Genomic DNA, 27648 nt, shown 5'->3' with positions numbered 1-27648 from the left:
CCTCACATATACTAATGTGCCACAAACAGGACTTTAATATCACCAACCATTCCCATGTTATAACGGTGTATCCATATAAATGGCCCACCCTGTACATTACACAGAAAATGAAATATTTCAGTATTTTCTAAGATCATTCAGTTCAGTTCAATTTATATAGCGCCAAATCCCATCAGCAGTTGCCCCGAGGCAGTTTATATTGTAAGGTAAAGATCCTACACTAATACAGAGAAAACCACAAACCAGCCTATTCTGCATCAACTATCCCACATTCAGTCATCTTTCTTCCCCATTCTGATCCTCAGTTTGAAGTTCAGCAGGCTGTCGTGACCATGTCTTCTTGCATAAAAGCTTTGAGTTGCTGACCCATGATCAGCTGACTATACCTAGACTTGACTTTACTGGTGCTACATTCTCAAGAAAAACTGTAACAACATCCTGCCAGTGCAAGAGAAAGCCCTCACCACAGACTGCTGTGTGCAAAACATATTTATATTCATTTGGTCAGGAGTACCGTTTTTAAGGGCTCATCAAAGTAAGTACAATTCATCTTGAGATGGGCATGTAGTGGTTGTCAAAGACAGGCTGAGTGGCTATGGGTTGGATATTTCTCGTGTAACGGAAATCTAAAAACATAATAGAATATAAATTCAGATTAAATCTTTATCTAATGATGAATGGGAGGGAAAAAAGAGACTGCTTCTCCTAATAAACCAGATTTTCTACACAAAATTCAGATTTAGGGTGAAAATCAGAGCAAAGCAGTGTCTTCGTGTATAGCGCGCATTTGTTAAAAGATCGTCTATCAGCAGGAGTAAAAATAAAACTCTTCCTGCTGAGATCCAGCAGGAGATTTGTTCACAGTTAAGATGTTAGATGGAGGAATGATCAACTGCTGGGTGCTGACATTTTTCCTTTAAAAATTGATTTTATAACTGCAGCAGAGTGTCCCTTGATGAAACTCTGCCAAATCACCCGTTTTTGTTTTTACAGCAGTTTGGATCTTTTATGTTTTGTTTGTTTTTTTTTACTTTGGCAGCCTTTGAGAATGAAACTCCTTGTACTGATGAAGAGCTCTGCTTGGACTAAAGATGTTTACAGATGCAGAAATGCGTCTCCTTTTTTTGAAAGCGCCACAGGGATATTTTACAGGATTGTGATTGGATTTAAAGAATAAAAACATCAAAACGCTTCATAGTACACACCACTAGTCAAAGCTCTTTAGACCTTTTAGATCTAATATTAATACAAACACAATCTCATTCAGTTAAACTGCAGCGTACATGTACTGTCCTTTTCAGTCCAAACACATAATCCAGTCCTGCTCAAAAAAAAAAAAAAAAAAAAAAAAAAACATATTACAGCTGAAGAGAAAATCTGGTCTTCAAAATAATAACAAAAAAAATGAACATGTTTGTTGTGGAGAGCTGTGGCAGATGAGAATGTACAGTACATGCTGATCTGGTTTTTTTCCATCTTAAATTAATATCCTCACGTTATTTTTTCTCCTCCTTTGTTGAAAATCAGCCTCATTCTGAAAATAACAGGAAAAGCATTCTCTGCGTTTCATGTGTTGAAAAACAAGTAATTTATTTTAGGATTTTTCTGTTTATATTCAAATGGACACATCTACTACTGTTTAGAGCTTTTAATAAAATAATGCCTCATTATACATTTTTCTTGCATCACCATCATAAGGCCAGGTTTGGTTCTTCATACACATTTATCTTCATATCTGTTTGATCATCTGTTTCGAGTGCTGGTGCACAGCTTCGACGAAGGCACCTATGTTCTCCGGCTCCATGTCGGGGTAAACGCCGTGGCCGAGGTTGGCGATGTAGCCCCTTGTGCCGAAACCCTCCAACATCTTCTTCACGATGTCTGAAATGCGCTCCTGAAGAGAAAGAGAGCAGGTTCACGTCAGTCACCGTCACAAAGAAATGATCAAACATAACGCTCTTTCGGCAAAACGCATTCTCACGCAGTAAAACTGATTTTAACTGGGACGCTCAACGGCAACAGCAGGTGGCCGAAGTTAAATGCAGACATCATCGCCTACAATGAAGGCAAAACTGTTTGTGCTCGCCATCAGCGACACGATGTGACACATACGCCAGATCACAGTGCACAGGTGAGCTGAAGGGTGAAGCCGTGTGAGAGGCAGAGTGTGTGAGAGAGGTGGTGCAGTGTCATTTTAGATGAAATTAGCGCAAATGTGAGGGAACATGCTCACTGAATGATAATGAGGGAATCAGGACAAGGAGTGCAAGCTAATCTCAGCAGATTGTCTGCGGCCACCACAATCAAGAGAAAGACGTTTCAGGTCATCGCTTTGCCAGGAGACTGGAGAGCTTTTCTTCCAGCGATCATATCCTATAAGTTCATTTAGAGAACATCTGTGTTTATAGACTTGTTCTTTTTTTAATATTAGGATATCTGACAGAGTCAATGTGTAGTCAAACGTCTCTACAATGACAGAAACGGGACTTTGGCTGGTCTGACCCACTCAAGCTCAAAGTGGGCTCTATGTGGCCAACAATACAAAGTTTGAGCCTCCTTATTTACAGTTTAGAGGGGGGAAAAAAACAGAAGATAACCATTTAAATGTTTGGCAGGTGTAACGATACAGGGTGCAGGAATCTGGACTTTTCAGGGTTGCAATTAATTTGGCTTTTTTTCAGTTTGTTCAAACAAACATTAAAAAATTAGCAGCTATAATGTTGATACATTTGGAGTTTCTGTGCTTATTTAACAAAGTATAAATAAGTCAATTAAAATTTGTTCCTATGATTATCACTGCAGATTACAGGTTTGTGTTGTTACCCATAGACTTCAATGAAACGGCTCATACTCCTCCAAGTTTTTTTTTTTTTTTTTTTATATATATATAAATAGTGATTAAAAGCTCTTAAATCACACATTCAACGATGATCTGCTAAATTAACAAGGATATATCAAGCTGATTATTTTCTTTAATCACCACCGCAGATGGTGACTGATTATTAGAAAAGTCTTCATTGTGCTGTTTGGTGTCATCTTGTGCACCACACTGAGCAGAAAATCAGATGTTTGCAGGGATGACAATAATCCAATTGCCAAAGCAGTCTGATGTTTCTGTGACCACAGCAGCTGACGTGGATAGCACCACAGCCAACAACCCGGGGATGTCAGTCTGGGGTCAGACTAAAGTTGTATCATTTAAAAAACACAAAAGATGGAAAACTTCAAAGACAAAATCTTTCCAGATTAGCAGGTTAAAGTCATTAACAGCAAATGGCAAAAATCAAAGGTCAAAATGAAGTTTTCTTAAATATGAAAAACTATGAAAGTCACTTTTATGAGAATTACCTAAGTATGAGTTTCAGATTTCTATGTGTCGGTTTAAAGCACAGTGAAATTGGAAGTTACCTTTGGAGCATACAGAGCACAGGGGTCCATGTTTCCTTGCAGGCTGACCTTCCCTCCTGTGCGTTCCCTGAATTCACAAACATACACATCAGAGGACACACGAGTTAATCCTTCAACCAGCGGTTTAAGCATTTGATGAATAGATCAGCCCAGCAACAAGAGAGAGGTCAGCAATGGCCAACATCACACCCAACATCACTGCTATGACCGCCTACATTTGCTTCAAGTATTTGTAGATTCTGTGTGGGCTTTTCACTGTATGCTACTTCTCTATTCAGGCTCACGTTCAAAAATGTTTGGCTGGTTTAAATCTTACAATTAAAACACAGAGTCTGGTGCTGCATGCAAAGACAAACCAGTGTGCGTTTTGTGTTACCGTGCGGATAGTGGGTCAATGGTCCAGTCCAGGCCAACCACTTCATAATTAGACTGAGACAGTTCCTCTAAGGCGTAGTGAGCATCCTTGTTGCAAAACTCTACACACACACACACACACACACACACACACACAAACACACACACACACACACACACACACACACACACACACACAAAAACAACAACAACAGATTTTCAAATCAACTTCTTCAGGAACCATTGTTGGTGAAATGCTGCCACCTGCAGGTAGATCCAACAGAACAGTGGTTCTCCTTACACTGCATGAATCCTTAATGATCCCTCCAGGGAGGCAACACAGTGCTAATAAGAATAGAGCCGAGTGCTGACACAAATATAGCAGCTACTAATGACCCAACAAACAAAACAATGAACATAATTTTTTTTACTACTAGTTGTTTGAAGCTTAGCATCTGATATGCATGTCAGGTGACTCTCTTTGCAGTGCATTCATGCTGATGTGTAAGTGTAGAAGTCCACGTGTGTTACGCATGTGTGGATGGAGGAAATGTGTTTCTGATTATACACTGAGGGACAAATGTCTGTGTGTGAATCAGTTTGGTGTCCCTCTCACCATGGGGACATCCTGTCCTGCCTCTTTCAGTTTATCTTTGACGCGGCGAGCGATGTCTCGGAGGTAAGGCAGCGAGAAATCTTTAAACTCTGCAGGTCCCAGAATGCCGGCGTGGGACTCAAACACCTGCAGTGCCTGAAAAACACACAAGAATTGTGTGAATGGTGACAGTGACACTTTGTGAGTGACCCAAGACATCACTGTTATAAACACTGGGATTTCACAGGTGCAGCGCCCAGCAGTGGGGTTAAAAAAAATAAAATAAAAAACAAAGAAAAAAGGAAATATAACACTTTAAAAGGGCTGTCTTTGTGTTAACATTTCACTTACAACTTCAAATCCCTTCAACTTGAGTATTTTTCTGCTGTATTATGTAGAATATATGAATTAAAATAACCTGAAACCTGAAAGGCGACCGTGCTGACCACTTTTCTTTTTTCACTTGGAAACATTTTCTGTCTCAGCGTGTCTGACTGACATCCCTCCCACTCACAGCAGTGATGACAACACTTCAATTTACGTCACTGTTGCCAGTTAACTGACTTTGTTGCTACATTCATAGACTTGTCATACTTCTTCAGTACTTTCTCTTCTTTTGTAAAAAAAAAAAAAAAAAAAAGCACTTCGTTCAAGAAAGCACACAGACACGGAGCTCTGTCGCTGTCTCAGATTGGACACATTTGTTCAAGTCTGCATTACGCTGACACATACTGATTAATGAGACAGTTAAAAGATGGTGCGGTTACGTCAGTTCAGTCCGGTTTTATTCATGCAGCACCAGTTCTCAAGAAAAAGAAACTCCCGTCAAGGTATTTTAAGACAAAGATTGTGCAATAATAACCATCATATGATCTGCTATGACCAATACTTGTTGACAGTGGAGAGGAAGAACTCCCTTTTAACGGGAAGAAACCTCTTGCAGAACGAAGGCACCGGGGAGGGGCAGCCATCTGCTACGATCGATCGGCTAGGTGACGGGAAAGAGGAAATAAGGGAGCACGGGGAGAGAGGACCACACACCCACACCATTGTTTATGTTCTGTACAAATACTGAAAATTGCAGGATTGGGTAAACTTACTGGAATAATTTGTGCTGCCTCAGCTGTATTTTGCACTGACGTAGAGATTGTCAGCATTTATTTATGTCCTTGACTCAAACATATATGACTTATACTGACTCTGTCCTGTGAATTTTTTTTTTATTTATTTATTTATTACATCCTCTCTTTTTTTCAAGGGAAACTAAAATAAGCTAAAGATAAAAAGATTTATATCAAGTGACATAATGGAGGAAGTCTGTTTAGACACAGAAAGCAAGGAATTCTGACCTGAGCTCCAGCTGCCACTTGTCCTAGCAGATACTCCACGATCACATCTGTCAGCATCTTCAGCAGCATGTGGCTGGCTTCGGGGTGCTGATACAGCCAGCGCTTTGCCTTAGAGTGAGTGTTGGAGCCTCCACCTTCTATCATGTAGGACATGAGCGTCCACTGTGGATGAACAGAGAGCTGTTAGAATGTGGAAGCATTATTTTCTATAAATGTTTAAACATGTGCGCGCCTAACCGGAGCCCCGCTGAATCCTATTAGTGGCACTTTGCCCTCAATTTTGTGTCGGGTCAGTGTGATGGCTCTGAAGACGTAGCCCAGTTCTTTGTCAGTGTCCACTTTGACCTGCAGCCGCTGCAGGTCCTCTGGCTCCTTCAGAGGCTCTGGAAATGTTGGACCTTTACCTGCAACCATCTGGACATCCATACCCATGGCCTGGAGGGAGGAAGAAGAAACAAAGACAAACCAAACAAGTTAATATATCTGCTTTCAGTCATGCAGTGTCCAGTCCATCACAGGCCTCATTTTATTTATGATGTGTTCACAACCAGCATTGGTCAAGTTACTTGAAAAAAGTAATCAGTAACTAATTACTGATTACTTCCCCAAAAGAGTAATCCCGTTACTTTACTGATTACTTATTTTCAAAAGTAATTACTTAGTTACATAGTTACTTTTAAAAACACGATTTACAACCTGAATAGGTGATAAAGCAATAGATCTGTCAACCCAATTCTACTTTTTCTGCATAATCCATCATACAAAATGTAATCAAATGGAAAAGTCTCTTTTTTTTTTTTACTTGTTTTATCAGTTTTAATCTTTTAACTTTATGCATCAAGAAAAAATTAAATTATATGCACCATTCTCTGGCTTGAAGAAATTAGTTTAACATTTAAACCTATTTTCTGCACATTCCAGCACATAAAATAAAATATTTTGTGTGTTTACACTCAGTCTTTCAAATAGATGCAAGTAAAACACAGCAGAAAGTAAATAAAATCAAAGACTAGCAGTCCTGTTGCTCTATTTTCACCTGTAAAGCAGGAGTGGGGTAGGCGGAGGTTGCCTGGTGCAGGTGTGGCGCAGCGTCAGTGGAAGAATCCGCGAGTTTCTCTGTGAATTTCCCATTACGTCGTTGCGCACTCGGAGCTTGTTTAGGGTTTTTTTCGGAGTAAAAAGAAGTTTTCTTCCCACGCACAACGGACGCTAATGTTTTTGTCACTTTTTATGGAATCAAACTCAAAGTAAGGTCAGTACTTCCAAGCTTTAAACGCTGCATGCTCATCAGGGGCGGAGCGTGGGGGTGGCTTACTGGGCTTAAGCCCGGGTTGTTTTGTCAGAAGCCCGGGGTCTTTTGGAGTGTAATTTTTTCATAGTTAGATGCCTGGCTGACAACTGTATAAAACAAAAAGTACACACAATATTCGAAGCACATAGTGCACACTGTGGGAATTTACGACTGTGCGTGAATCCCCCCTGATATTGGTATGATCCGAGCTCAGGCACTAAGCGACTGAGCGAGGGGGCGGGGCAGCTGCCGCCTGTGAGTGCGCTGTTGGAGAAACGGAGCCAGCCATACTAAGGAGAGCTTAAGTTTGACCAGGTACCAAAGCAAATCATTCGTACCGTACAAATAATGTAAATATGACGGTGAATCACGAAAGATTGATATCAAACTGATCACTTGACCAATATTACGTTACTTGCTCTTCAAGTGAATCAACAAATGGCGAAATGAAAAGCCGAACAAATGCTATTTTTTTAGAGAGTCTTAGCTTACGTGTGTTTATTTCATATTTTCAGTTCTTACCCTCCCCGACTAAATCGGTTTCAGTTATGTACTGAAATATAAGAATGGACATTAGAGGCTTCTTTCAAAGAAAAAACTCAGGTAAATGTTATTTTATATATTATGCTTTGTATGTTGTTCAGTATATTTCTATGCAAAACAAGAGGGATTTCAGTACACAGCAGGATATTCACATTTGTAACCAGATATTTACACTTTAGGGAGAAAACATAAAACATTTTTACTGTACAACATCAATTTAGAGTAAACTTTTGTTTTAGATAAATATTGAAATATCTTTTGAATTAGTTAAATGTCAGAATAAAGAGAGAGAGATCTGTCTATTTTTATCACTTTCATCAAATTTAGGAGTACATATACACTAAGTTTATTGTTAATTAATAAGAAACTCCAGACGATTCCATTCTGAGCTGAAGAAGCTTCTGATAGGTTAGTAGAGTCCATGTGAGTAAATTGGTGGCACAGCTGTGGATGCATATAAGGCAAAACACAGAGCCTGTTTCTTTGAAATGGGAAAATTAAGAGATGTCAACCAAAACACCAGGAAAAGAACTGTGGAGCTCCATAAGTGTGGCTCAGTTTGAATACAATTTGGTGCCATTTACAATTAAGAAATACAGATAGTTTCTCTCTTTACTCTTAAAGTTAACAAATATGTTTTTTATATTTATCAATCTAAAAAAATAAACATTTAGTCTGATTTGATGTTACAATTAAAAAAGTGTTTGTGTTTTGATCTGAAGAGTTTGTAAATATCTGGTTTCAACTGTATATTTGATGATTGTCAGCACAAAGAGGGAGAGAGAGGAACAGAGAGGGAGAGAGAGGAGAATGAGGACAGAACAGAGATGAACAAGAGCAGGTGAGACACACATGTTAGTCAAATGGTTGTTTACCAAAAGTATCACCGTATCATAGGTACTCATGTATCTCGTACCTAGTGTTTCTTTTTAGGTTTGTATTTTTCAAATTCTATATTTATTAAGTTATGCAGGCTTGTTTGCACAACAAGGCTAAATAATTATATAAACTTTTCTCAATCTAAATAGTGTACTTTGGTAGAATTAAAAAATAAGTGTAGTGCAGGTCTATGATGATTTTTAGTGCTACTATCATCTAGTTCTGATTCTGGTTCTGTCTTGGTTAAGTCCTCAGTAGTCCTGATTTTGAACTGTTGTAGTCCTGTTTTAATTCCGGATCAGTTCTGGGTCTGGTTGAATTGGGGTTTAGTCCTCGTGTCTTGATACAGCCCCGACTTTGTTCTGCCTTGCTGCTTAATTAAAAAACTAGTTTAAGGTGTCCTGCACATGTGATATATATTTTTCCCTATATGAAGTCATTCTTTTTTGAACAAAACTCAAAACAGAGCCATTAATCTTTCAGTCATTTCTAAAAAAAAAAAAAAAAAAAAAAAAAAAAAAAAAAAAAAAAAAAAAATCACGGTTTTAGTAACGCAGTGTTCCTACGGGAAAGTAACGGTAATCTAATTACCGTTTTTGCAATAGTAATCCCTTACTTTACTCGTTACTTGAAAAAAGTAATCAGATTACAGTAACGCGTTACTGCCCATCTCTGTTCACAACATAAGCCATCCAAAGGCTCTTTATATTGTAAGACATATTAAAGAGGGTAACCCAACTATTAACTGATGTTCTAAGAAAAAAATAATAGCAAGCGTGGGGAGGAAGAACTCCCAGCTAACAGGAAGAAGGCTTTGAGTATAAAGGAAGGATCAGGGAGGGTCACAGCTGTACAGAGAATGAGTGGAAAACAGATTCAGGACACCTGAATAGATGAAAAATATATCTTGTTATTTAATTAATTAATAGTGTCATCAAAAGAGTTATTTTGTCAAAAACATTTTGAGACACTGCGTCCACTGTGGAGGAACACAGTTTCTCTATTTCTTCCACAGAATGTCTTTTGTACAGTCACCCTCCCCTCACCCCCAACCAGTCTGAGCCTGGTTCTGCTGGAAGTTTTGTTCTGTTAAAAAAAGGGAGTTTTTCTTTCCCACTGTCGCCAAGTGCTGGTCATAGGGGGGTAATCTGATTGTTGGGGGTTTTGAACCAAACTGAAAAATTAATACTTAATACTTGACTAATGGTAATTTGTTAAATTAACAATTAAAACATGTGGACATCACATACATGTATTACATCAATACATAGCCATTTGTTACCACACATGAAAATTCTTCTCATTCCTGAAGGCATAGCAGACACTGGTTGTACTGTATGTCAGAGGTTATTTAAATATTAATAAACGTCAAAACCCTAAACACATTTTCTACTCACAAAATGTATATTTTTCTGATTACAGAAAACCTCTTTTACTGTACATCTGGCAAAAATATAGCAAAAGACTAGCTGTAAACATTTTATACATGCTAGCAATTGAGCCTGGTCTGAACAGACTTACCTGTGGGACAACTAGGATATCAGAGAAGATTATGGCAGCATCAAAGGGAAAACGTCTCAGAGGCTGGAAGTGGGGGGTGGGGGGGGAGAAAAAAAAAATTGGGATAAGTTATTCTTGTTGGTACCCTGTGGGTGGTGTAACAACCACTCCATCATCTCACACCACATAATGGTGTTGCTGACTTGATGTTAACACTGTGAAATTAGATTTTTTTTTCTCCCCCCTGTGAATCCAGGTCTGTACCTGCAGAGTGAGCTCACAGCAAGCCTCTGGTGACTGACATGTCTCAAAAAAGTCCTTCCCTGCTCTGGACTCACGGAACTCTGCAGATTAGAGTAAAAAAAAACAAACAAAAAAAACAAAACAAAACAAAAAAAACCCACTACAGATCAGCATTAAGACTCAATAACAGGGAGTTAGTGGTTATCAGGGATGTGAATCTCATGCTTATGGTCATGCAGAAAGTGAAATACTACAATATGAAACCTGAAAACATGATCACGAATATTAAGGGTAATCAGTGTAGCACATTTGATAGTACAGTGCTACTATTCATGTCAGAAACAAGAGACGAAAGAACTGATCTGAAGCCTGTACCTGGTAGATATCTGCCAGCCTGTCTCATACACCAGACTGGGACATGTTCGGTTTCCTCTCCTCGTGCCGCTCTCAGGAATGTGTCGTTCTTTAGCTGAGGAAAGTCTTTGGGGCTGGGTAGAAAGCACTTCATGTTAGAATCGAAAAATAAAAATAAAATAATACAAATTTAGACAGAATTTTAAGATATTTGTGGCATGGCCAAAGCACACTTGCAATTTCAATTTATATTACATAGCTGAGGGAATGGAGCTTAGCTGATAGTGTCATAACCTCTTTACAATACAGCCGCAAACTTGTGTTATCTAAAAATAAAGGCCCACCCTTCCCTTTCCCCTGCAATCACTCTGGGCATCCAGCTGAAGGGCATTCACCAATAGAGTGATTCTGGGAGATAACCGTCCTCTGCTCTCTTATCTTCTCCCAGCAGGAGAAATGACAGTTAAATACAGGAGTGCTTAGGATGGATCAGTAATGTATCACAACCTTAATCTAATTCAGACTCTGACATGAAACTGTTAGACGGACCACAAAAACATTTCACAGATAGCCAATTATGTTTAGCTTGCTACACTTAACTTTAAAAGATGCAAGTCTGCTGTTAGACTCTTAAGAATTAAACGTGTGGGTTATAAAAACACACTATCAGAGTTTGTCATGGATTCTGTATGGGATCATTTAGGAAACCCTGGCTTTCTCGGAGTTGAAGCTAGTTAAATAGAACAAACCAAAAAGATTAATAAGACTTTTACATTATTAGCTCTGCCGAATTTATCAGACGATCCACAGAATTTGCTTAAAGCACTAATTCATGTTGCAAAATAAGTTCATCTCTAAATATGAACAAGAGATGATTAGACTGCTGGATTTCTGAATGAGGTTTTTTTTTTTTTTGTAAGAGGAAGCGACTTCGCTCTGGCATTGGATTACGTAGCTTTAAGGAATGAGGCCTGTGTTTCTATAACTGACCCATAATAGGAAGAAATGTTTCATAACAATGACAACGGGGGTTTCATAAGGTCACTTTTTAGACGGCTAAACAGCCAAAATGCTAACCTTAAATGTAACAATGTAACAAGCGGCAGTTTGTTTCGAGAAACAAAGAAGGAAGTACTCACAGAATTAGATTTTCTTGCTTGCTCATGTTGGCGGTGCTGAGGATGGGACAGCCTTTCAGAAACTCCTCTGTCTCTCTGCGGGGATGTCAGTTGTAACCTGCTGCTTCTCAACTGTCATTTAAACCCCGCTCGCATGGACACAATCTTCTATCAGCTGCTACAGCGCTGTGGGCGCGGCCATCTTGAAAAACCACGTGACCATAGCAGGAAACGAGATGACGCTTCAAAATAATAGTCGTTTTCCATATTTAGTCGTTATCTACATTTTGTTCCCTTAAACTTCAGTACAGTTTGTATCATCATCATTATTATCATCATTAGTAGTAGTAGTAATTCTCCTTCTTTTCATCTTTGTGTTACTTAAGGAAAGAAAAAAAAACTTATCGAGGTACAGTACTTACGTTTGACAAGCACATATAGAATTAATTAACTGAATTATAATTGAATATATTAATTATCTCTAATTTTATAAATTCATTAGAGTGTATAAATTTGCCACCAAGGAAACAATGCTACCTGCTGCATTTATTAAAGCTCTTTTCACATTTGTACAAAAGCATTCAATACAGCATAACAATTACTGCACTTTATTTAAAAAAAAAAAAAAAGAAACATAAATCTCCTTTTAATAACAAAGCCTACTGGAAATGATGATGTGATGAAGAAAAAAACAAGCAAGAGCTAGAGCACTTCAATATGAAGTGGGGCATCAACAAGTCTCTGAAACAGAAAGCAACAAAAACAAGAAAACCGTTGTTTTAATTTTAGTAAGAGCAGCTTGTGACGAAGTAAGTTCTCATGCCAAAATAAAAATGCAGAGTAATCATAATCGTCATGTAAATCTTTTTGAAGAGAGTGGTATGGCTGAGTAAAAATGTGTATATTCATTTACCATTTCTTCTTGTAAAGTAAATAAAATTTATGAAAAATCAATGCTCAAAAACTCATAGAAACTCATCCCATCGCTTGTAAACCCAAAATATCACCACTTAAAATTTGCACTGCGTGCAAAGTGTGTTCTTAACCTACATATCATTGCTTCACAAATTCTTTGTATAATGCCTGCTGTTTGTTCAGTAACTCTCACAAACACCCTAATTATTGAAACACTTATTAACAAGATCCAGTGTCAAAAGTAAAAATAATATGATACAATTTTACTTCTGTAAAATTCCTCCAGATCACCGAGGCTTAACTGCACAAAACCTCATATTTACACACCCTGAAAATCTGCAGTAAACTATATTCTGGAACATGCAAACTATATTTTGTCCACTGTAAATATATCACACAGCTTACTGCAGAATGTATCATATATACATGAATATAAACATAGAAAATACAATCACATATCAAAGTAGGTCCAAACATAAAGCTATTTACAAGCTGCTTGCATTATGTGCCAAAAGTCTCTCCAGTTTTGTCTCCATCTATGGCTGTTGCTGGTACTGTCCCTCTGTGGCGGTGTAGAAGTCATCCAGGACACTCTGTAGGTAGTCAAATGTAGGCCTGTCTTCAGGTCTGTTCTTCCAACAGGACATCATGATATCGTACAGCTCAGTGGGACAGTTGTCGGGCCGAGGCATCCTGTAGCCACGCTGTATCGAGGACATCACCTCTCCTTTAGTCATGCCTGCAGACACCAAATTAGTGTAAATACTGCTGGAAAGGCTTCCAATGAGAACCTTTTTGTACTCGCAGTCACATTCTCAACCCGAAGTAGAACACAAAAGTCACCAGCAGAGGGCAGTCTTTCTCAGCATAACACCTTACTGCTCAGTGAGGCTGGGTCATAAAAGTTATGGTTACAGTTAGCTGTGTCAGGGGAGAGGTTTATGAAGTTCAGACCAGTATAATACAATAAAAATATCAACACAAACACTTCACTCAGTCATGTAGAGACCTGAGTCTCGACAAACATATACCAGAGTCTCAATAAACATTGGCTTGTGATGCCTATGTGTTTACAGGGTTCAAAAAACATAATAAAAACTAACCTGGTTATCAGCAGGTCTTAAAGTTAGGTAAACTTAAGTGCAGAAGAACAGCAAAGCATGACACCATGTCATTATTTATTTACCAAAAACTAAAATGCACAAGCAGTTATCAACAGTGCTGCGGTTAATATTTACCTGGGTAAGGGATTTTCCCGTAGGTGATAATCTCATAGAGCAGGACTCCGAATGACCACATGTCAGATTTGATGGTGAAGGTGCCATAGTTAATAGCCTCTGGAGCAGTCCACTTGATGGGGAATTTGGCTCCTGTGGAATGCACACACAAACAGACACTGTGAAATTATAATTCTATTATTCCCTCACACAATCCCAAAGATCACCTGTTCTGTTTTTGTAAATGAGGTTTTAGATTCTATCTGTGTAGCTGGATTTATTTCAAAACGTCAATTGCAAATAGTTTCAGCATCCTGGGTCCAGACCAGTGATCACACGGGTTTCATAAGGTTTCATGAGTCACTTGAGAAATAGCATTCAGACACTTCCTCGTGCACTTTACTGCACAGTTACTTTAATTTGAAAAATATGAACTATGAATGATTTTTTCCCCCCACAATTAAAAAGGCCAAAACAGGTTTTTGAAAAATTCCCACCATGTAAGTTAAAAGTAAAGTAATGAAAGCGGTCATCGATGACATGGTGATAGAGTGTTAGCATTGTTGCCTGATTCTCCTTTCATAAAAAAAGAACTCCACGTCCTCAGTGTTTCATTGATTACATTGCACAGACTCTTTTGGTAAATCCTTTCTTCATTATATTAGAAGGGATTCACTCAATACAATGCACACGACAAGCATCTGCCATCTTTCCACAAAAATTCTACTCCATTTCACTCTTGTCTTGGCTATAGTGAAATGGTCATCACCGTGCTAAATGACATCCAAGTCTCAGGTTTCTGAACTCTGCAGGATGTTTCTTCAGAATGTCTGCTGTTTACCACACTTTTTGTTTTTGCTGCCTAAACACTTCACTCTGTTTCAGCTGACGACAGAATCTTTATCTCATCCTTTTGTAATTCTTGAAATGCACTGTATGAAAAAAGGCAGGGTGTGGGCTGTCTTTAACTCACTCTGGCTTCTGTCTAGCTGCTCTGCCATACGGTTCCGCTTATCTATGAAAACGATTTCTAAAGCTCAGCTGCAGAAGCAGCCCAGTTCTCGGTCACCTCCCTGACCACGCCTAAGACTGAGACTTTATTGCTGAAGTACACAATTTGAGCATGAACCCTGTTCATTCCAAATGTTTGAAATGTCACAATCACTAAATAGTCAGTGTTTTGGAAATGGTGGTTAACCCCACACATCAGTCTCCTAGTTCGGTTCCTGTCCTCCGCTGTCCTCCAGTTTGTGGCATGTTACAGGTGTGAAATCAAAACCATACTGCGTAGGTATAAACTTTATGAAAAGGCAATTCAGTTTTCCAAAATTTGACTGAAAATAGTTCTAAAACTATGTTTAATTTTTGACGTTTTATTTATTTATTTTTTCTAATCGAATGATGGGGAAATGTTGGCTGTACCAAAAGGACTCCCTGCTTCATTTTAACCTTGTGGGAGTGTGAAAGGAGGTAGTGTAGTTTGGGGGCATCAGAGGTATTGGTCACTGTGGTGTGATTTCAGTGAGACAAAAGTGGAGTGACTGGTACATGAAACAAAAAGTGTCTGATTCAACATAAATCTTTGCGGGTGCTTCCACTTCTCAAAAGGGGCTTTTTGTTTCACTATGTCACAAGCATCAAGCCAGGGTAGTGTCTCATTTGTGCTGGGAAAGCCCCCTTCCACAGAAAAAGTGGAGACGTGTTCAAATTCTCATACACACGCACACACATACACATAGACACAAACATACACGCACATACACATATATGCGCAAACACACATACCCATACATACACACATACACACTTACCCTCTCTGGCAGAGTACTCGTTATCCTCAATGATTCTCGCCAAGCCAAAATCTGCTATTTTACAAAGCAGGCTCTCAGACACCAGGACATTAGCCGCCCTGAGGTCTCTGTGAATATAATTCTTCTTCTCAATGTAGGCCATGCCCTCTGCTATCTGTAACAGAGCAAGAGGAAGGTGTGTAGTCTTAAGAGTGAAAGGGAAAAAAACCTACATAAAATAGAAGAAATGTGAAAGAAAAATAATCACCCCCGTTACAAGCAATTACAAGCAAATAATAACAATCTGTTATTAGATTATGTGGATGGATGGATGGATGGATGGATGGATGGATGGATGGATGGATGGATGGATGGATGGATGGATGGATGGATGGACACTGCCAGTGTGATGCTGGGACAGAACAACCTCATGTTTGAAAGTGAAAGTATGGAGGGTTCACAGTAGTGAGACAAGTGAGCAGCGAGGTCACAAAGAAGCATATTGGTGTAATCACCTGTGCAGAGAAATCAATGAGCTTGGGCAGCTGCAGTCTGCATCCTGTGTCGCTCTTTAAAAAGTCTAGCAGGCTCCCTAAAGACGAGACAGAACAGAAAACAGCGTCAGTGCTTTGCATGTCTGCATCTATGCCTATACTGGAGTGTCGACTCTGTGATTAGGCCACAAAATTTCATAATAACCAGTTTAGTTTTTCTAAAGACTTTTGGCATTTACCGTTTGCCATGAATTCAGTGATGATGTAGATGGGTTCTGTCTTGGTGACAACAGCATAGAGCCGCACCAGCCTGTCGTGCTGCAGAGTCTTCATCATGTTGGCTTCATCCAAAAAAGCTTCAACTGTCATGGTTCCCGGCTTCAGCGTCTTCACTGCCACTTTGGTTGTGTTGTTGTAGTATGCTGAGTGGAGAACGTGAAGAGTAAGCATGGGGAAAGAAGAACTTTAAAGCATGATATGCTCTGCTACATGGCTTTGGACTGTTTTCAATGTTTCCCTGTGGAAACAAATACGTTTCCACAAACAGTTTTGAGGAAACTGAAACAACTACACCAAACAAATGCAAATTAAAGGAAAGAACGGGAAGGAAAACACTGTGTTTACTGTTTAACGTTCAGTGACAGGTGAGAAAAATATGCCATGTTGTCAAAAGCTGACCACTTGCATGACTGGACACATTTGTTTGCATGTTACAGTGTTTGTAAAGGTGGATTTTTGTTTCCATTTTAAGCTGGTTTCAGTTATGATGTAATGCAGCATATCTGTAAATGAATATTCCACAAAACTGCATAAAGGAAACAAGAATCCACGGAACAAATGTTGGAATCTGCTGCTACTCATAACACTCAGTGTCATTATGAAGTCAGGAATGACACCCTTTCCATCCGTTAAACACCCTGTTATTGGTAATTCAGGTAGGTGTGAATATTATCTGTCACCCAGATTGAAAGTTGCATAACTTTTATTCAGATCCTGGCAGGTGCAGTAACATATCTGCTTTAGAGAATGCAACTGCTGTGCAAATTCCATTGCATTCATTATTTATTCATGACTTGTTGGCAGAGCTATTCTAAAGAACCTTTGGGCCACCCTTGGGTCAGGTTGTGTTAGCTTTGTTCCCTTCGAGTTATAAGATCCTGACAAAAACCTCATTTTTGTGACTTTGGTTCAAGAACAAAGGAAAAGTTGTTGCCTTACATAATGATATTAATAATATGATTTATGGGTTGATTGAATGTCACATTGTAGCGTGGAAACTGCATACAGTACGTCAGTTTGAATGCAAAGATGTAAGGTGAGTTGTGGCTTGTTTGAACTTTTATTATAACTCCCTCTGTGTATAATTCACAGAGTTTTATTGTTTCAGAGTCAGTTATGGATGTACTGCCAACTGGTAAATTTAGTCAGCGGAGTTTCTGTAATGGTAGCACATGCTTGTTTTTGGGTTTATTTACATAATTTTGTTGTACATGTACAATGACAATAAAGTGCTATTCTATTCTGTTCTATTCTATTCTATTCTATTATCCCAGACCTCAGTGCAAACCACAGTGAATACACCTCTATAAATTCATGACGTGTAGCTTTTTGAATCTAATTGTAAAGATGCTGTTAGTGATGTCAGACACAGTTGTCGTCGTTGAAGTGAAAATTATACCTCAAAGTATTGACGTAACTATCACATAACTTCCCACTAACAGAGACGGCACAAATGGCAACACACTTGTTCTCACATACTTCCCCTTATATTTAACGAAGTGAAAAAGCAGTTGTGTAAGTCAGAAGCCACAAAAAACAAAAAATCTTTGAAAAAAGCACTTAAAAGTCGTAAAACAAAGTCAGCTTCGGTTTGTTCATGAAACTGTGCAATAAAACCTTCTCTGCGGTAGCGCTTTTTACAAATGATACGCATCTATTTGTTTGTGATCATTCCTCTGAAACCTCACACGCAAATCACCCCGCGGACTCAAACATTTCCTCCACAGACGACAGCACTCATCGACACATCAATGAGATGGTCTGAGCAGAGGCAGACATGCAGGCGGTCGTGGTTTGGGGTTTTTTTTGTAACAGAGCGCGGTCCTGTACCTCATGGACAACAAAAGTAGGAAGTCATTTTTGTTTTAATTAGAGGGAAATGGAACTTCCTTGTACCGCTCACTTCCCTGCGTCTGTGTTTACTGTAAATGATAGAAGGGAATTAGAAATCTTGTTCCTTCATAAAGGAGCTCATAAAAAGATATGCTCCCTTGTTACTTATCTGCTGTCTCCCAGTCTTTGATTTTCTCTTGTCAAGTGCCAAATCCGTGTTAGCTGCCACTTACAGGCCGGCTGCCTTCTCGGAAATAACGCTGGGAATGTCATAGAATTCATGAGGTAATAATTTACCAGTGATAAAAGGCCACGTGCCCTACCTCTTGTGCTCTTTGTGAAACAATACTCTCGTGTATCTTAAAGGGACCTCGTTGTGGTCTTTATTTGAAGGGCTAGAGTGGTAAAAATCATTGTGCGTTCCCTTTCTTTGGCAATTTCTTCCCTTGTCAACTCTTGGACATAAAAGTCATTTCTACTCACCCATCCAGACTTCTCCAAACTGGCCTGCTCCAAGTTTCTTCACCATCTTAATAGAGTCTTTGGATATCTCCCAGGCATCCTTATCCCAAGGTTTCTGAGCTTTGGGTTTTGCACAAGGACGCTCAAGTTTACGGCACAGGCCATCCGGTTTGTCTGGAAGGCACACACACAGACAGTGCTCAGTCTTCCTAATCAATAACATAGCATGTGTAATCTTTTTGTAATGAGAAGATCAACATTGTTCTCTGATCAGCAAGTGTAGAGCAAAAGCTGGAAACCAACTAGCTTTGCTTTGCACAAACATAGGAAGCAGGTGGAGGGAGCAAAGCTGGCTCTTTTTGTCACTTGTTTCACATTATTAGGCAAAAAGGAAGCACCCAGAGAAATCATACAGTCATTTACATACAAAGCATAATTCTACATAAGGCCACAGCTTGTATGTTTCTAAAACTTGTTTATGTGGACAAACAGAATATATGAGATTTATTAGAAGAGGTATGAGCACGCTACCCTGTGAAAAGGTTGTTAAGGAAGTTACTGTAAAAGTGGCTACAGTGTTGCTGTTTTTCCTCCACAACTTCAGTATTACTTTTAATAATAGATTATTTTTTATTTACAGTTTTTTTTTACATTTATAGCATTATTAGGTTGCTTAATTTACATTATTATTACTTTATTTTTATTTGCAGTAATAAATAGTCAGTACTGTAAATGGATTTGCAGTAGAAATTAATCTTTTATTTTCCCATATAAAATAATATTTCACAGATACAACGTTTTAGTGTGAAAACAGACTTTTGGCTGCACTGTACTCACTGTGATAGTGTTTAATCATGCTGCTAATATCCCGAAAGGAGATTTTAGGAGAGATGTAGCAGCCGCCATTATCCAGCATCCTGATCTTGTAATGTTTCACTGAGTCTGTTCCCTGGGCGTCCACATCTCTGATGGACAACGAGTAACTCCCTGTGGAAAAATCATGAAGAAAAAAAAAAGAGTGACTGGTGATTCATGATCATTCAAATCAAGCACACACAATGTCACAACTCCACGTGTCCAAAGTGGAGAATGCTGCTGAATGTATGTCGGTATCTCAGAGCTACCATGGTAGCCATACCTTTTGATGTTTCACTTTCTCTGATTAGATAAGCGCCTGGCTTGTTCGCTGGTGCCAGCAGCTGCCTCTCTGCATCCTTCCTTGTGATGTCCTTGAAAAACCAACTGCACGGAACAAAAAACATAATAAATATTTGGTAACATACATAACGTTGATGCTGAATGCAAAAATGAATAATGTAATCTGAATAACATGAAGTAATATTAGGAAACAAGTACATACTCCTCTGTCTCCATGGTGTCAGCTTGGGCCACATAGTTGGACGGGATGAATCCCTCTTTGTCGTTTACCAGAGACTTCGCTTTCCACCACTCACCATGTCTGTCAATTCATAAATATTCATATACATTTTAGAACAATCATTTGCATTGACAGAGATGTTCTGAAAAGGTCTTGAAAGATGATTTTTTAAAATTAAATTCCATCGTTTAACTTAGTGTAATTCCTATATTCAGAGAAATATTATTTCTGAACTGAAATGCTATTTTGTCTCATGGGCAAGTAATTTAGCCTAAAATACATTCACACATTGCAGAAATCTTTTATAAAACTTATATGATCTTTTTATAACAAAAATTTTGCATTAACTGTTTAGTTTACAGTCATTTTCATACATCCTCAGCCTCATTTTCAGAGGCTCAAAAGTTACTGGACATCACAGAGGAAGAAGACATAATACCTGAAATTGATTTACCAAGTTAAACTTTTATATTTTGTCACTGTAATTTCAACTATGAAGCCAAAAGAGATGTCTTTGCAAATGAAGGAGACCATCATTAGTCTGAAAAAACATAATAAGCCAATCCGAGAGATGGCACAAAACTTTAGCAATGGCTAAATCCCAAATTAAGCGCATGCTGAAAAGATTGTTCCCATGGTTGAGAAAAATAGCTTCACAACCAAGTCAAGAAGAACACGCAGTGAGGATATTTGTATAACTGCCATAGTCTGCAATTGAGAAATGGCTTTCTAAATGAAAATATAGAGGATTCAGAACACTCAGGGAGTGTCACTGGTGGGCTAGATTAAGCTTGCCACAAAAGCTAAACAAAATTTGGACAGATGAAACAAAATATAGAGAAGGAAGGAACCAGGCCATGATTAAAAAGAATAAAAAGAAATTTGGGGATTTTTTGCTTTGAATTTTTTGAGTTAGTGAAGAGAGAAGCCATCTGACTGACTGGGGGAGAGGACAGGGAGACAGGGGGCCTGAAAGCTGAAGGCTTTTAAATATTCTAAGAACCACAATAAAGTGCTTTACTGGGATGATGTGGTACGACGAGGTCTTTAACATAAGACAGGACCTGATCGTCCAGCACTTTCTATGTGAGGAGAAGAATTTTAGATCGGCATTAAACAGAGAGCCAGTGAAGAGAAGCCAATATGGGAGAAATACGCTCTCACTTTCTAGCCCCTGATTAAAAATCCAGACTACAAAGGATTTTTATTCAAATAGTAAAAAATAATCTTTACATGTAAAAGGGTGTCAGTTTGTCTATCTAAAACTGGGGGGCTATATATAACAGTGGAAGTGATTCTTGCCATTTGTAGAAATGATGACACATTTTCTGAGAATGAATCAGTGTACCATAAATACCAGACACTCACTCTTCTAGAATTTTCATCTTTTCTCCCTTCTTGAATCCTAAGTCATCGGGATGTGCAGCTTCATATGGGAAAAGGGCAATCACTATTTTACCCACCCCCTTTTGTTCTGAAATAGGAAAGAGAAAATTGTCATCATTTAACACATGCAAATAGGCTCATAGATCAATACAAAGGTTGTTCTATTTTTAAACTATGTAAAGAAACGGGGACAACATGTACAGAAACGTCAGACAGAAGCAATAATAGGGCATGCACCTAGCTTATCAGTTTACACAACCTACTTATAAGTAGCTGTAGTCTCAATCAGTAATGACTAATGATAATTTAATGTTTAAATTGCAACTTCGTTGGATGTACTTAAACGCCTTTGTGTACATTGCTAAGATAAAAGAGTTTTAATATAATGCGGAAAATTACATGGTCAAATGTAGTGACTAGCCTTCCTATAAGGATCTCTTTTCTAAATAAAAACTATCATAACTAAGATTACTTTCTATTTTAACCTATACTCATATATTTGACTGGTTTATTTATTCTAAAGTTTAGCTTTAGAATAATTTTCTTGGTGAATTTGCTAAATTAGTAAATAAACCTTGAATCAGTCAAAATTTGCCGGTGAAATCTCAAAATGGGTCAAAGTTAAAAAACTAACAAAAGAAGATGAAGATTTTGTCTTTCATGACTATGAGGACTTCTGGGGCCTAACTGTTTCACTATACATACTTTGAGGTGAGTGAATTCCCTATTACCTTAGAAGCTACCACATACAGGTGTTACCAGAAGTACAGTATAGTAGTACGAAACAATGAACAGACAGCAGATAAATAAACAAAGAACAAGGAAGAAAGGGTCGTACCCTCCATTTTTTGGAACAACTGACCCGGTAACAGTGAGTTATTCTGCAAAAGGAAACAATATTAAAGTTACACAGTGTCATTCTATCATCATTACTTCCATTATTTTAAGGCAGACATTATTTACATAGAGATTTTTGCACAGACTTTTGTCATTTCCTTGTAATAGATGTCATCTTTTGCAAATGGGAAATTCTATTAGGCAGGAAACATTGAGCAACTTTTTTCAAAAACAAAAAGAAAGGTCATATCTTTGATGTAAAGAAAACTGAATCATTCTGTTCTTCATACAATACAATAATGATGAAAAAACCAAATGACGATTATAAGTCAATTTTTGATTGAATGAAAACAATAGCATGCTTTCCATTTATGATTTGACTTTTTGTTATCTAACGATTTTGTTGCTGTTAACACTCAACCACACTTGAGATTGAGTGTAAGGTCCACCCAAGTCTTACTACTTACCGTGTTGACTTTTGGATTAAAGGTGGGGTCTCTAACATAGCGTGACTGTTCAGAATGGACAGCATGTTGGCCCATTTTTTGGTCCACACCTCCGCTCAGACCTTGATTTAGCGTGGATTTCATGCAGCCCATTCTGTCTGCACGAGGAAGTGAGAAAAAGAAAGATTGAAAAAAGCTGTTACAAATATACCATTTACACCTGCTGAAAAAACACAATGCGTATAAAGTGTGGCAGCAGACACCTGTGACTCTTCAGTTCTTACATGTGAAAATAAAGATTCAAACTGGTGTCAAGTTTCCAGTGTTATTTATAAGTTCAACATAAAGGGGAAGATAACAAGAAGTGATAATAATAAGTTGTTTCACAAAAACAAACTGCTGCACATGTGCAAATGTAACTGTAATAACTCCACGGCAGACCTGTCCTCGGTTCCATGCTTTTCAGCATCTTTATTATCACCGTTGCTGTCCTTGCACGCAGCTGCAGCTTTGCAGTTCGCAGTCACACACACTAACACCAACCACATCAGGACCTATAAGTGAATGTGGCGTGATTGCTCATGCTGTCCAGCTGCCTCCCTCGCAGCCGCACCACACCACTGACTGTACTGACTTTTATACTGCACTCTGATTTACATCTTATGGGAATGTCACAGGAAAGGTGCAGCACCACTTAGCACCAGATATATAAAAATAATGATGTCGACCTCTAACTGGATTGTTAACATAATAGGGGTGCAAAGGCATTGCTGAGTAATACTCTTTCAATCATACATCAAAAGGTGTAAACAAAAAACCCAACTTTTATCATATTTATATGGGGAAGTATGTCCAGTACGATGGGTGTTTTTTTTCACCATTTTGCTCAAAACACAGATTGTTCTGTCTACATTGCATTTTAATTTCTTGCTCTGTTTTTAGGGATGTTTCAGTGACCAAGTAAGCTGCTGCTGTCTTTGCCACTTTCAGGAAAAGAGCTTTCAGTAAAAACGAGAAGCAGAACAGGGAGGATTTGATGATGCAGTGTACCCAAAATAGACTTGAATGAGACATTCTGCTACTTCTGCCTCTATATCCATAGCATTAGCATCTTACAAGACCTGATGAGGTTTTACATGCACAGGTTCTGGACTGAGCACACGCTTTGTATCATTTATATCAGACCTGGGTGGGTTTAAAATACATATAAGTCCAAAATGCATATCTTCATTTGTGAGCTTTGAATGCCACCTTCAAGCTTCTGGCAGAGCCAAGCTAGCTCTTTCACCATTAAAGCTTATGCTAAGCTAGACTAATGACTTGCTCGATTCAGCTATATATTTAACAAGATTACAACTGGTAACAGTCTTTTAATCTAACTTTCAGCAACACCATGGTAACCAATGTTTCCAGTAGTCTAAATGTCATTAGCCATGGCACTTCTTACACAAACTCTAATATTTCAGGTGAAAAATTCTACGTTTGTTGAGTTGAGTAACTTTGTTGAGTTACTGCTGTAACTCAACGAAAATTCAATAAAAATGTGAATGTCTCAAAGTAGTTCTTTAGAAAAAAATATGTCACAATGTCACTGCTGCTTCCCTGTATTCTGACATGGCTGCAATTTATCCAATGGTGGTTTCTGTTCAGGGAAATCAAACATGTATTGCTGCAGTTTGCTGCATTGTTTTTTCTTCTTTTGACTTTTGTGTGGGTAGCTAACCAGCATGAAGCCCACCGCCACCAATGTGCACTTGCTTTCTACATGCACACATACTGACCACATGCCCACAAAGATGACAAAGTCGCAAAGAAAAAACAACATCTTTTTAACTGGTGATGTTGGTTTTTATGAGAGAGAGGTGTTATGTATAAAAGTCAAAAACATTAAAAGTATGTATCTCCTATATTGTAGTTTTTTTTTTTTTTTTTTTTTCTCTAAATGACATCAGAAACAGCAGTATGCGACATTACGTGATGGCAGAGCTTCAGTTCATCCTTTGTCATTTTTTTTTTTATATTTATATTTATATTTTTTTTTATATATATTTCTATATTGTAGTTTTAAGGACAAACAAAGTGATATTTGTACCTTGAGTTTAACAATGAAAATATTTTACAAAGGTAATGTGTGAACATAAAAAGGATTTTTATATATGAGTAACTGTCTAAATTAAAACTAAACTTCCTATGAGCGTGAGAAACACCACCTTTAAAACCATTTATACTTAGATTGTCAAGCAATATGGCTTAAAAGCACAAAAATATAAAGCACTAAAATTAAACCAGGTCAAATAAACTTTGAGTGCTTCCCTACAGGGAAAAAAAGGGGAAAAAAAGAACAAAACATGTTGCTGTAGAGCAGAAGTGCACGTTGGTTTTTAACATCTGTTATTCAAAGTACAACGGAAAAATAAATAAATAAAAAGCTTCTGTCCTTCTCCAGGAAACTAAAGTGCACAGCTGAACTGCAGAGAAAAGGGGAACATGTTCAACTAGTCCTGTAGGTCAGCAAATAGCCTTTTAAAATTTTTAAAAAGCTAGAACAGAAGTTCTAAGGAGATGAGATATTCTTTGATGAATTGTGTTAGGGAAGTCAGGAAATAAAACAGGACAAAACAAGAAAGAAAACCCCCACAAAAAATGAATTAGCGTGGGTTGTTTGGGTTTTTTTTGTTTGTTTTTTGTTTTTTTAGTGCTAGCTAACATGCTCTTCATACTGGCGCTAACATGTTGATTTTGCTAATGCTAATTTATGCTAATTGGAGAAAGCACTGCTTAGGCTGGCAGAAATATTATTAGGTTATTATATTGAGGCATATTAGGTTTTCGACCAAGCCAAACAGCTTAAATGAAATTTTGACTTGATAACATTATTATCAGTAATAGTAAGGTAGTACATTTTAGGGAAGAAAATATGACAAATCCCAACAATAGGGTTCATCTGGAAATATTTGATCTGATACCAAAGTTTTTCTTTACCAACACCAAAACCTTGCATTCTCCTTGCTAAAAGCATTTACTTCTGTTGCTTCTAGGCTGCCGGTGATAGCAAAGCACAGCTATCCTACCATATAACGTTAAAAATAGTTAATATCTTATATTCATGTGGAAAGACTGAGTGCTGAATAAAGTTGCTGGACCTAGCTGGCCTGAATTGAGTTGTTTGAGTAGGGGGGGGGGACACACCATTAACCTAATGCAAATACAAAACAAGCACACCTGAAAACCAGCCTACAACACATTTGTGAACTGAGATGGCAGGGAGTAAATGTAAAGAAAATGGTAAAACCATATTTTTCTTGGTAGAAAAAGGTCAGTGAATGCATTAGCCAGCGGTTTGGCAGGTTTGCACAGGCTTGTTTTGCACTTTGTTGGTTCAGTGCCTCTGTTATATTTTTAACTTGTCAGCAAACAGCCGGAAACTAGGGGTCTGAAAGGCTTAAGGGCACACACGCATGATATATTGGACTATGACACACACACACACACAGACACACACTTCCTCCTTTTGCAATAGACTGAGGAAAAGTCTGGATACGTCAATAAATGCAGTGAATTTTAATGTTTAATCCGTCGCTATACCATACATGAAACCATAGGAATAAAACTTTTATAATAGAAAATAAAGCACTGATTTTAAACATGTTGCACTGTAGAGAATTTTCCTTAAACTAATTATGCTTAATGTGAGTCATGATTGTGGTTAATGAATAAAGCGTCCACAAAAACACAGAACAAAAAAAAACAAAAAACAATTTAATAAAACTTCTTACATTTACTTTTTTCCTACTAATAAAAAAAAGTTACATACACTTTTACCTCTCCTAATGCGTCTGTGTAAACCAAGCATGCGTCTGCCTGATGTCACTTGGACATTACAGCTTACCTGTCTCAGTCTGTATCCTTGGTTAAGAAAACGGTTAATCCAAAATGTAGAACCGTTTCACTCCTCAGCTACGTCCTCTCTGTGCTTGACATGGAAGTGGGTGACACATGCAGTGCGTTGGTGTTGAGGTGGTTTGACAAGTGGGTCAGCTGGCCGACCTGGACTGTTATACCAATGAGTGAATGAGGAACTGGTTGGGGATTTTTCTTTCTTAGTGAAACTTCCTGGTACAATTGTCTAATGATTATTTGCATAATCAGCACTGCGCACACACACACACACACACACACACACACACACACACACACAGAGTGAAAGAGACTGAAAGACACAGCAGACAGATGGCCTTTCAGCGCTACACGTATGGAAATACTATATGTTTAACCTGAAGTGGGGGAGAATTTTCCAGTGTGTCATAGAATCCCTTTAATTTAATCTAATCCTCTTAAAAAATATTTTTAAAAATTCCTCTCATGTCCTTTTTAGAAAAAACAATAATTGAATAAGTCATTCTATACACATATATATATATACATTAGTTGTTCACAGTTGAAGTCTAATGCACGTTTCATAAATTCTCCCACAGTGCTACCTGCTGGTCAAACCGCAGGCGTACAGCAGCACAGAAGACTTGCATTTTTCCTCTTGTCCAGTTTATTTCACTTTGTTTGACACGGAGAGTAGAAAATACGGTTATGCACATTCAGACAAACAGCTACAAATTTCACAGAATCATGCACCTGCCAAAATCCAACATGCTGAACAGCTGCATTTACACAGTCTACTTTGAAACCAGAGTGAGCCCCGAAACAGTTACATGGCAGTTTACAATCTAAACACCTGATTGAGTGAGGATTACAAAATAAACATTTATAGCTACATTATCTTCAGTATGATTGACTTACTGTCAAGCTGGAGGATTACAGGAAGGTTATAGTTCGCAAAAATGGTGAAGAAAATGACAACACAGAGTTTTGTGCATGCGTGGTGGTCTGTACAGATGATAACATCAGCTAGCTATTACACACAGTAGCAGGAACATAGCTCAGGCTCAGTGTCAGAAAACAAACAAACAAACAATGTTATAA

The 27648-nt window shown here is 38.2% G+C and overlaps 2 protein-coding genes across 2 annotated transcripts; both read right to left on the bottom strand.

Annotated features, from left to right (window-relative positions):
- Positions 1-1633: 1633 nt before the first annotated feature.
- Positions 1634-11905, bottom strand: urod (uroporphyrinogen decarboxylase). Its single transcript, XM_042229097.1, has 10 exons — positions 11656-11905; positions 10538-10650; positions 10184-10263; positions 9941-10003; positions 5944-6141; positions 5707-5868; positions 4379-4513; positions 3785-3882; positions 3409-3475; positions 1634-1894 (listed from the first exon to the last, which is right to left on the bottom strand). Exons 1-10 carry the CDS (start codon positions 11679-11681, stop codon positions 1730-1732), a joined length of 1107 nt encoding a protein of 368 aa, XP_042085031.1. The 5' UTR covers positions 11682-11905; the 3' UTR covers positions 1634-1729.
- A 245-nt stretch (positions 11906-12150) lies between these two features.
- On the bottom strand, positions 12151-26742 carry lyn (LYN proto-oncogene, Src family tyrosine kinase). Its single transcript, XM_005943773.3, has 13 exons — positions 26561-26742; positions 22693-22829; positions 22227-22269; positions 21371-21476; positions 19985-20083; positions 19763-19866; positions 19462-19611; positions 18646-18798; positions 16290-16472; positions 16072-16148; positions 15578-15731; positions 13788-13919; positions 12151-13288 (listed from the first exon to the last, which is right to left on the bottom strand). Exons 2-13 carry the CDS (start codon positions 22822-22824, stop codon positions 13086-13088), a joined length of 1536 nt encoding a protein of 511 aa, XP_005943835.1. The 5' UTR covers positions 22825-22829; positions 26561-26742; the 3' UTR covers positions 12151-13085.
- Positions 26743-27648: the final 906 nt, after the last annotated feature.

Source organism: Haplochromis burtoni, unplaced genomic scaffold (genome assembly GCF_018398535.1).
Source record: "Haplochromis burtoni strain Fernald_Lab_line unplaced genomic scaffold, NCSU_Asbu1 Contig_380, whole genome shotgun sequence".
In the NCBI taxonomy this organism is placed as follows: Eukaryota; Metazoa; Chordata; class Actinopteri; order Cichliformes; family Cichlidae; genus Haplochromis; species Haplochromis burtoni.
Note: the sequence above shows the minus strand (reverse complement) of the source record. Positions and strands in the feature narration are given on the sequence as shown.

What these genes read in the sequence shown, in the direction of transcription:
- urod (XM_042229097.1), bottom strand. Translation starts at nt 11,681, where the DNA reads ATGAGCAAGCAAGAAAATCTAATTCT. An exon ending in AAGCAAGAAAATCTAATTCT is followed by an intron (nt 10,651 to 11,655) that starts GTGAGTACTTCC and finishes CTTTCTACCCAG; the next exon opens with CCCCAAAGACTTTCCTCAGC. An exon ending in GGCTGGCAGATATCTACCAG is followed by an intron (nt 10,264 to 10,537) that starts GTACAGGCTTCA and finishes TCTAATCTGCAG; the next exon opens with AGTTCCGTGAGTCCAGAGCA.
- lyn (XM_005943773.3), bottom strand. Translation starts at nt 22,824, where the DNA reads ATGGGCTGCATGAAATCCACGCTAAATCAAGGTCTGAGCGGAGGTGTG. An exon ending in AAGATGAAAATTCTAGAAGA is followed by an intron (nt 20,084 to 21,370) that starts GTGAGTGTCTGG and finishes ATGAATTGACAG; the next exon opens with ACATGGTGAGTGGTGGAAAG. An exon ending in CACTGAATTCATGGCAAACG is followed by an intron (nt 16,149 to 16,289) that starts GTAAATGCCAAA and finishes TCTCGTCTTTAG; the next exon opens with GGAGCCTGCTAGACTTTTTA.